This window comes from Eleginops maclovinus, chromosome 9, assembly GCF_036324505.1.
Source record: "Eleginops maclovinus isolate JMC-PN-2008 ecotype Puerto Natales chromosome 9, JC_Emac_rtc_rv5, whole genome shotgun sequence".
NCBI lineage: Eukaryota > Metazoa > Chordata > Actinopteri > Perciformes > Eleginopidae > Eleginops > Eleginops maclovinus.
Window position 1 is genome coordinate 6,817,445 of NC_086357.1, and position 11,173 is coordinate 6,828,617.

Consider the following 11,173-nt stretch of genomic DNA (forward strand, 5'->3'; position numbering starts at 1 on the left):
GGTTACAGAAGAAGAATGTCCATTTCTAATGATGTCTTTGTATTTTGTAGTATATAGTTACATTTGAACAGGTAATAGAACCTATTAGATAATGCTGCTAAAACATCTCCTTCAAGCTACTAAGTTTCCTTGCAAAAGACAACTTTAAAATACATTTGAACAGTTGGAACTAATCAAAATGTAACTCAAGGGAACCTCATTCCATTAACGTTAGCTTTTAGCTGCTAGCATCATGTTTCTGTAATGATAAAAGCCGCCAATGCTGTCAAACAACCTTGCACCACATTACACCACGTCTGGTTTTATAAGCTCTTTAAACTGGACGTTTGAGATTATGCTGTAGTTGTGTAGCTGCAGTGCAGTCACTTCTTTGCTCAAGAGCATCAAAGAAAAATGGTCCTCCTCTCTGTGTCTGCAGAAACTGGCCAACTCTAAAGCACATACCTCAAGATTCATCAGTGCCAACCTGCCGTGCAACAAATTCAAGAACCGCCTAGTGAACATCATGCCTTTCGAGTCCACCCGTGTCTGCCTGCAGCCAATCAGAGGGGTGGAGGGCTCAGACTACATCAACGCCAGCTTCATCGACGGATATAGGTGGGTCCAGCGAATTTCACTGTGGTGTGTCACAACAAAAGAGGAAGGAGTGCAATAAAGAGGAGAAGTAACAAGATATGCTTGGTATATACATGTGTAGGTGGAGCTTTTCTCTGGCAGCTGACAGCAGTAATATACAGGCTGTTTCACTGCCCACCATCTTGTTTTTGTGTCAGTTGTCTCAACAAATTTGTGTTATTGACAGGCATGTTTTTCCTCCCCGGATTTTCATCAAGCCTGTTTGAGATAAGTGACATGTAAGAAAAAACAAACATCAGTTCTACAATGCTGCTCTTGTCTATGTCCGAAAACATTTTTCAATCATGGGCCTCAGGACCGCCATCCATTTATCTCTCTCTGCAAAGTGGAATCATTTTAAAGTTTTTTACAAATGAATGAATAAAAACTGCATTGCAAACCAATTTAGTATTACGTTAACATTACAACCGGACTTAAATGGGGAAATAAATGAATAGGAATATAAAGCAACATTTTCGAGTTACCCATATGGGTAGTACAGAGTTTTATCAAGTCCGTTATGTTTTTTAGGTCTTGGTTACAGTAAAGTTTGTTTTCGATTTACAGAGGAAGAAAATCCATTTCCATTAATGTTTTCATATTTTTTTTCTAAAAGTGTTACACTATAATATGTTATTTATATTAATGTTATATAATTTTATATAACTGATGTTGCTCTGAAAACAACCCCTTCAAACTAGAATCAAGGAAACCTCATTCCATTAACCTTAGTTGCTTGCTGCTTGCTGCTAGCTGTTAGATGCTGGCTGCTAGCGCTGTAACTTTCTTAAGTTTCCTAGCAGGACTGTGCTGTCCTGATAGCTGCTAACGTTATTTACTCTCCTGCCGGTATCAACCCAAGATTTTCACATGTTGGGAATAAAATATGCTTAAGCCGCCCAGTCCTAGCCAAAGTATTTGTACTTTTGACTTTTGAATTTCCCCACGGGGATTAATAAAGGTACATCTTATCTTATCTTATCTTATCTTATCTTATCATATGATAGCTCATATGATATAGCCTTTTGGCAGCAAAAAATAGGTCTACGAACAAAGCTAACATATTCACAAATATCTAACACAAAGAGACAAACAAAAAATGGTAAATAACTTAATAGTTATTTTTCTAATAGTTGAGTGCTGGAACAACTATTAGAAAAATAACTTAATAGTTATTTTTCTAATAGTTGAGTGCTGGAACAACTATTCGACATGTATCCATCAGCCAAGTATAGCGTTTCCAACCACAGTGCTGTTTGTCAGATGGAACCAGCACAGCATTTAGTGTTGCTCTGTGTGCAGTCTCTGGCATCTTCACAGCACCTGGCTGTCCAATGAACAGTCCCCACACATTTACCTCTGCAGAAATACAGTGTTCTATTTGTGATCAGGTTTCTCCTGCTTTTGATGTGGACCATTGTCATATGAAGATCGGAAGAAGAAGAAAAAGAAAAACACTATCAAATGTAGTTATAGCAAATAAAAAGCCATTAGGTTATAAAGCAAATAATCAATTAAAAAGGCATCTGACAGCTACTTAAAGAGAGCCTTTCTGATATTCTAATAACCGAACCAAACATGTCAGATGTCAGCACTCGCATTGTTGTATGTCAGATAAACAGACAATCACAGGCCTCTGTGAGAAGCATTTCTTGGAAAATGTAAACAGTAATTGAAAATACTTCTCACTGCACCAGCATGTGCTAATAAATCCAGATCTCCCATTTCACTTGCAGTGAAGGTGGGTGTGTCGACCCCTAATGAAGTCCTCTGGGCGCCCCCACAAAAGTGAGGACGGGGAAACAGGCAGCTATTCCTGTTGCAATAATTAATAGTGAAGCGAGATGCAGAGAGATCCAGCAGTCTCTGAGCTGAGTCTTTAAAGTGCACACTGTGGATTAGGGGGGATTAAGGTGAGGGGGATAGACATGATAATGATGATTAGTAGAGATTCCCACTGACCTCGAGGTATGAGGCTCAGCAGCTGTAGTCATTCAGCTCAGCGCCTGTCCGCAAGCAGCAGGCTTACACCAGTATCTCATTACCACATCAGAGCGTAATTCAATAGAATGCACTACCTTTTATTTCAATTAGTACATGTACTCTGTGGTAGTAGTACTAGTACTCTGTGTGTTTCTTTCTCTTTTTTTAGAATTTTTCTTTTTGTTGTTGTTTATCAATTCTTGTACACATAGCAACATTATTTGGTTTAAATGGTTAAAATCTTGGGTTTCTTTTTTTACATACCATATTGTATTGAAAGTCACACATGACAGAAATAATAGACACAACACACAGATGTAAAAAAAATATGTGACATGTAGCTAAACATATACAGAGATCTGAGAGGTTTGATACATTACACAGGTGAGGGAGCACAGAACTGATGAAAAGCAGTATAACAACCAGGAGAAGGAATTAGAAATCCACAGAGGCATTGAAAGGATGTCAGGTCACAGTGCATACTAAGTCTGCTCTGCAATTTGGAAGGTAGTTCCGAAATGGCGCCTACATCTTACCTAGAAGCCTCTTATCCCCTTCAGGATTCAGCTCAATCAGTCCATCTGAAAAACAAAACTGCATTCCGTATCCCACTGGTTAGCAGTGGGAGGTCTGTGCTTAATCCAGTAAAATAAAAGGTATTCTCTTGTCAGTAGGGAAGCTTCCTCATTTTTCAATGTCGTTTACTTGATAGAAAGCTCTCTGCCTCATAGATCCAGCAGAACAGCATATCAATAAAATATGAAAGAGCAGTGACATAAGTATGTAAGGGGGGGGGGGGGGGTCGGCAGTTAAAATTTCTGAAGAATCTGGTAATGGATCACTGTTTGCATTTCGCATGAAATACTTTCCCAATCGACCTGACTCAGACTTCCCGGGTGCTCCTTAATCGTTTGTTTTCTAGAATGCACAGAAGTCTAAAATCAATACTCATATTAAACCTCCCACATCTGATCTTATATAAACTCTTCCTAAAATCATTCACTGACAGCTAGCTTTGGTTCCTAAGTCATATTTGTTTGTTGTTGCTTTTAAATTCATGATTTAAAAAATAGTCCAGGTTCCCAGACTCTCACAACCTGAAACAACCGGGAGCCATCACTGGCACACACCAATGATTGACTGATGAACACAGATTTCAGAACACAAATAATGTTTGCCTCACTGGATCTCAAGTGAACAGGCACGATAGAATTACCCACAGCGTCTGCTACATGCTTCAGTACTGCCACCTACTGGGCCTGTCCTTTTACAACAGCACTACAGCCCTGCTGAGCAGCTGGGAAAACATCTGTCATTTTCAGTGCTATTGAAAAGGTCTGTAAAAACATTTTAATATCAGTGCAAATATTAACATCAGCTGAGTCATCAAATGTACTTAAATGCAAGGCAAGGCAAGTTTATTTATATAGCACCTTTCAACACAAGGCAAATCCAAAACAAAAACATTAAGAGCATTAAACAATGGTGCAGATTATAAAATGGCATTTAAAAACAGTCATGAAAAAGCAAAGACAATGAAATGAGCATAAAACATGAATACCACTGGTGTAAAATACAGGAATAAAAGTTACAGTGCAGTTTAAGATATGAATAGTTCAATTAAAAGCAGCGGCAGAAACAAAAGTTTTCAGCATGGATTTAAAAGTAGTAAGAGTTGCAGTGGACTTGCAGGGTTCTGGAAGTTTGTTCCAGATTGTTGGAGCATAATAACTGAACGCTGCTTCTCCTTGTTTAATTGTGACTCTGGGGACAGAAAGCAGACCCGTCCCAGAAGACATGAGGATTCTGGATGGTTCATGATGTAGCAGGAGATCACAAATGTATTTTGGCCCTAAACCATTCGATACTTAATAAACCAGCAGTAGTATTTGAAATCAATTCTTGACACATATGAAGCCAATTGATTGACAAAGGGGTTGTGTAAAATGAAATATTAACACTTGAAAGGTTCATTCCACAGTCGTGGCATTCCATGTGTGTGAGGATTATGAGTCAGCTGCAATTACATAATGTGGTACATTTTAAATATTCACAACTTAAGTGCATGGGTAATTGACATGGTAAAATATGTAAGAAGAAATGCTGTGGAGAGGTTTATTGTCGGTGTAGCCCCCTGTTTCATTTTGCATATGCACAGAGCCCTGCCAAAGGTTTCACACTATATCACTGATCAATAGGTGGTGGTAATACACCGGGACAGGCAGGAAGTGCCAGAAACAACACATCGGCTATGACATTTGTTTTTGAAAAAATATTTGTTAGTGCTTGAGGATGCAACAACACAACTTTTGGCTGTTTACGAGAAACTCCACAGGGCCATGCTAACCCATTCCTCTTTTCTTTTTTTTAATGTTATCTATAGAAATTGTATTTCCTTGTCGCCCATTCATAGTTAAAAAATATCAATAGCAAACAGAAAGGGTAATACCTTTATTATTTTGGATATTGTTGTGTTTAAATGGTGCCAATTTGTTCATTTAACTAATTTATCACTAAGTAATGTATTCATCAGCAAAGCTACCAGGTATTTATTCTGTGATAAGGATACTGCTGCATTACGATTCCATATGTATTCTGTCACGTTCATTGTATTGATGGGTGCTTGGCAACAGTGTTGACAGATGAGGTTTCACCCATTTTGACCACTATGTATTTGACTAGGCAGCTTTTATTATGGACACCATTATTCCACACAATGACCAAAGTTTTGTGGTTGAGGAGAGAAGAAGTTGAAATGAAAACGATGGAACCCAGAGGAGTAAACTCAGAAGTGTCTGCATGTTGCAGGCAGCAGAAAGCCTACATGGCCACGCAGGGCCCGCTGTCTGAGACCACAGAGGACTTCTGGAGAATGCTGTGGGAACACAACTCCACCATCGTCGTCATGCTCACCAAACTCCGCGAGATGGGACGGGTAACACATCACTTTTACACCTAATGTTATCTTGTGTCATTTGGTTTGAAACAAAATTACATTACATTTCCTCAAATGAAAGCCTTTATTTATATCAAATGTTTAAAATACTAATTTTAGAGATACTATAAAGATAAGAATTAGATTTAGGGTGAGAAGATAGCACAAAGTATACAAATTTGATTAAATTAGAAAATGTAATTAGTTTAACTAACATAACTAATTAGAATTGGGTTCAATTATTTTGAATCACGATTGACCAGGATTTTTTCCGGGGGGATATAAAATACATCTATCTGTTTTATCTGTCTTAGAAGAATACTAAATTTTACGCACTGCTAGTATACAAAATCTAATTTCATGTGCAATCAAAATGATGTCTTAATATGGTAATGATATGTATAATATTTGTAGTATCACTTAACAGTTATATTTTCTTAGGTACAGGTGACTTTGATTTTTTCTGAAAAAATTACATTATAGTTAAATATATTTACATTTTTTCCCCATTAATGATAGAGTTTATAGCATATACCGTATGGAAATTCTAATTATATAACCCAACATATTTAGAACAAATATTAACCTTGATATTGAGACCTTGTTATTGATTTTAGTGGTTTTATGTTGGCTACGCTAATCCATTGTACAATTTGTATGTTAATTGGCTACAAGTTAAATTTGGCGTAAATAATCTCTTTATTTTCTTGATTAATGTTTTAATGCTTTATCGTTGTTGAATAAATGAAGTGATAGTCAACACGCCTCACATGTGATCTCCTCTCTTCATCCTGTAGGAAAAGTGTCATCAGTACTGGCCTGCTGAGCGCTCGGCACGCTACCAGTACTTTGTTGTGGACCCCATGGCCGAGTACAACATGCCTCAGTACATTCTGAGAGAGTTCAAAGTCACAGACGCCAGGGTAGGTTCTCCTCAGCAGATCTTTGGTGATATGGTGTGTGAGGCAGCAGCAGGAACATGGCTTCAGCTCAGCTCACTGCTTTTACAGAAGTTGATTCATGCTGCATTCCTTGTCCTTTAAATTATTAGAATTTCTTTTTCCAGTAAAGTTTTCCACCCAAGTTGAGAGAAAAGTAGGAAAGGAAATCCTTTCCTACTTTTCTCTCAACTTAACTTAAAGGTCCCCTATCATACTCTTTTTCAATAATATATTATAGGCCTCAGATTTACATAAAAAATGTCTCTGAAGTGTTTGGCTCGAAATACCAAACAGATCATGCATTGTAGCATGATAAACCCCTCTGTTTCAGCCCTGTTTCAAAAGTGCTGATTCTGTGTCATAGCTTCAAATGCTAATGAGCTGCTGCTGGCCACGCCCCTCTGTGAGATGATTGGTTAAAATAAACACTATGGTGCTCTAGGAGGAGATTCAGGTGATAAGGTGGGCAGTTTTTACCCTGGTTGGTTATTGGCTAATGGTTGCACAACCCAAAAAAACATTGTGGCATCACAAAGTGGCCAAATTCTGATCAGCTCATTTTCAGGCAGGTTTTTATAGAGATGGATCAGTACAAAAAGAGAGAGAGTCTTTTTTCCTGAAACTTCCATATATCTTTACACAGAGGGGACACATATTTATGAATAAAAGACGTGAAAAGGTGGATTTTTCATAATAGGTGACCTTTAATGACACAGAAAATCAATGGAAATATTAGCTGTTTTATACACAGCAGGGGTCTCCCTTGGCTCCAACAGGAGGAGGCTGTAGACTGTGAGTTACTGACCGAATCTGCCTCCATGTTCTCCTGTGTGTTCCTCAGGACGGTCAGTCCAGGACTATCAGGCAGTTCCAATTCACTGACTGGCCAGAGCAAGGAGTGCCAAAAACAGGGGAGGGCTTTATCGACTTCATCGGCCAAGTCCATAAAACGAAAGAGCAATTTGGACAAGACGGACCAATTACTGTGCACTGCAGGTAACCTCTCAGTCTGAAATCTAATTAGATGTATTGGAGTTTGTAGTGCCACTGTCAATCAACTTGTATTTTTATCCTGTTAGTTTTACAAATGCACACAAGGCTTTTCTCTGTTCTTTGTTATGAATTACCACATGAAGGACATGGGGAAAAGTGCCTAGATACATGCAGGGAACAGACACAGAAATGTACTGTGGCCCAGAGAGGAGACAAAAACATTAAAATCAGAGCGAAAACAAGCAAATAAAGAAAAATCTTCACCCTCCTGACATGCGATTTTAAATGTTGGGTGTCAATCAAAAACATAATGTGTGGTGTTCAGAAAGTGAGGGTCTGATAATGTGCATTTCCACTAGTGCTGGTGTTGGGCGGACTGGTGTGTTCATCACCCTGAGCATCATCCTGGAGAGGATGAGATACGAAGGAGTGGTTGACCTCTTCCAGACCGTCAAGATGCTCCGGACACAGAGGCCGGCCATGGTGCAGACAGAGGTATATATTGTATTTGATTATTTGATACAAAAGTTGTTGGGTATAATTAATTGTTGGATCCATTTCGAGGTTAGGTTTTCATAACTTGCTAACACTCAATATAAATATAATGTTTAGAGTGCATGGATGTGAAATAAAAAAGAAAATGTGAATGCTATTTGTCCTGTTTAGAATGCAGTTATGGACATAATAACTCAAACAACAAATACAACATGACAAACAAACGAAAAAAAACATTTATTTTTTAATGAATTAAATAAATGAACTCCTGGCAAATGTATTATTCTTCTACCTGTTTTACATATATAAATTGTCATATATAAAATTATGTTAAATGTTTCTTTTTTATCTTTTTATTCTCTGTCTGAAACGAGAGCCCAGTCGGATTAGAGATGTCCCGCCCCTTAGCCTATCACATAAAATGTGTTGGAGCAATAGCCAATAGAAGCGTGTTTAGAGTGTTTCAGACTGATGAAGTCAGCAAAGGATTCAATCAAGCCGTTTCAGGCGGGGGGAGTGAAACTCAATCTTTGGACCTATTTGCCTTTGCACACCATTTACACGCTCAAAAACCTATATAACACACTACAGGGTAGGGAAACCCCCAAAAGTCAAATCTGGACTCTTTAATTTGTAACACTGAAGTAATAGTAAAACTATTTAGATCACACTTAGAAAATGGCTTGCTCCTCATGGCATCCAAAGGTTTCCCACTGACTTAGTGACCCAAATATTGTTTTCCGTCAACAGGACCAGTACCAACTGTGCTACCGCGCTGCTCTGGAGTACCTGGGAAGCTTTGATCACTATGCAACATAACCCCGCCCAGAAAGACATCGTCAGAGGAGTTATACTTCTCCTCTGAGCCATATCTACTCAGCTCCATCAGTCCCTGAGGCCTGATGAGGATGCTACGAGGAGGACTGGAGAGGAGGTGACCACAGCAGGAAACAGGAGACATTAAAGGACAGAGGAGAGGGGACAGTCAGGATAATCTCCTCCTGCACCGGTGCCATGATTCTGCCACAGACCCGACACCAAAACTTCCTAAAAACTACCCTGAGAGACTCATTGTCATGCCTCATTCCTGACTGATTTTTCCCATCATTCCTAAATATCTGCGTCCTCCTATATGGCAAACAAATGTCCTGCTATTTTCATTTATATTCATCATTACTACGTTATTATAAATATTTAGAATTTATTTTAAAATCATTTAATCTTGCAATTATTTGTGTTAATGGGCCTTTTTTTATTTGCTGATATATTTTTCTTTTTATTAGCACAAAGAAAATGTATGTTCAGCATTACTATTGGAGAGCGTATACTCACAGCTGCTAATAATTTTATTTTGTACCATAGATATAATATTCTTATGTTATCGTTGATCTTATTTAGGGGGGTTTGACAGAACGATCTACCAAAACAGGTCAATTTAACAAACATGTTTGTGAGCTACTGTATGAAATATAACTAATGCCATAAACTGACTATTCTCGGATAACTGTCAAAGCCAACCAAAATCTGGAGACTTGGAAAAAAAAATATATAAAGTTGTTTGAAAAGGTTGTTGACACCATAGCCCCTCTTGACACAGACTCAGGTAGACTGAACACAGACATGTTTATGAAACACAGTAAGTGTGACCACATCACATTCTAAACAAGCCCGTGCTTGGACAAGGGAGAAATCCATTATGGCACAAATATCAAGAATCAATGCTTAAATTTAATCAAATGATTTAATTTCAAAATCTTAAATAGCTGATTGACATGAGTTTTGAATACAGATCAGTCCGAACAGGAGGAAGTAGTACTGTTTGGGGGACTATTTTCAGCCATGATTAATCCACCTGTGGTGCTTTAGTGAGTATTTTTGGCAGCAGGTCAGTGTGGGAGAGTCACCATAATACAGTGTGTGTGTGTTCATGGTAAAAAAGGAACATGTCAGTGCTACAGTGTGACTTATTGGTGTGTTTTATTCACGTTTGGAGAATAATTTTCCTCTACAGTCCAGAGGAAGAGGATATATCAGGCTTTCATACACACACAATCCTTCATATTTAGATAAGTTCATTGTCTATGCATTGTATTTGTTAACAAGGCTCTAAATTAAAAAAGGTACAAACTGTTGATCTAAAACCCAGCACAGTTCACAGCTTAATATTCAAGCTCTAACAGTGGAATGGGAGTAAATATAGATATTTGGGGACATTAAATCGAATAGGAAATCAGGAGATTGTGAAGTATCACAAAAACACATTTTCTCAACTACCCTTTGATTGCCATAAGTTAGCTGGATGTGTCTTACTTTCTGTAACATGCAATCTGGTTCCCACCGATCATACTCATTTTACAAGGGTTGAGAAAATTGGTTTGATACAGAAATGACCCAAGTATAATGGACCCAACATTACAGAGACAGAACTAAACGTTCCCATTCATCTCATGACCTTCACCGTTCTGTTAGCATACACCAACAGGACACAGGCAGATACAACGGAACCCCATCAATGTTATATTTCAGCTCAACTTTAATCACTGTGTTGCAGACAGACAGACTTTTAACTGAGATAAGAATTAATGTTCAGTGTTTTTCACTGGATCAGATGACAGAGCTTGAGGGGGGGGGGGGGGGGGGGGGGGGTGAATGAAGTGGACCATATAAAGGATTTATTTCACAGAGTCGTGTTATAGGGGTCCTATCTGTTGTATACATGATCTGTTTTCTATTTGTTAATAAAAAGCAGACACTAATGTCTTGAAAACATTGATGTTAATAAAGTTGAATAACTGTTTTTTTAATAATAAAAATGTGTTGTTTATTTATTTCTTAGCTATGTGGTAATGTGGTTTGAGGTGATACCTTCTGCATTTTTTGACATTTATTAACAATTTTTCCTTAGGGTTGATTATCTGGAGTTTAAATTGATAAATTCTCAAATTAGTCTTGCTTGAGGTTTGCAAGAACGACTATTTATTGAGTCAGTCAAATTTTACAAAACAATCCTTTAGTAGTATGAATTAAAATGCAATAATACACATTTAGAACATCTAAATTAGATACGTAGGAAAACCATGCCATAAATACTCAATTTAAGTTATTTAATAAAAACTATTGTATTTTGGGCTGTAAAAAACTGACTTAAACTAGACCACTTTGGGGAGAAAGAAACCTTTGGCATATGATTAAATATGCCAAAGTTTTTGAA

At 37.8% G+C, this 11,173-nt stretch overlaps 1 protein-coding gene across 10 annotated transcripts in view; it reads left to right on the top strand.

Annotated features, from left to right (window-relative positions):
- Window positions 1-10,593, top strand: part of ptprfa (protein tyrosine phosphatase receptor type Fa) — a 185,273-nt gene extending 174,680 nt beyond the window's left edge. For all 10 annotated transcript variants that reach the window (XM_063891080.1, XM_063891084.1, XM_063891081.1 and 7 more), the window contains 6 exons: window positions 419-597; window positions 5,407-5,533; window positions 6,331-6,456; window positions 7,316-7,470; window positions 7,827-7,962; window positions 8,713-10,593. In XM_063891080.1, coding sequence (XP_063747150.1) covers window positions 419-597; window positions 5,407-5,533; window positions 6,331-6,456; window positions 7,316-7,470; window positions 7,827-7,962; window positions 8,713-8,781 — 792 coding nt within the window. In that variant the 3' untranslated portion in view covers window positions 8,782-10,593. The remainder of the gene's footprint in view (window positions 1-418; window positions 598-5,406; window positions 5,534-6,330; window positions 6,457-7,315; window positions 7,471-7,826; window positions 7,963-8,712) is intronic.
- The last annotated feature ends 580 nt before the right edge of the window (window positions 10,594-11,173 follow it).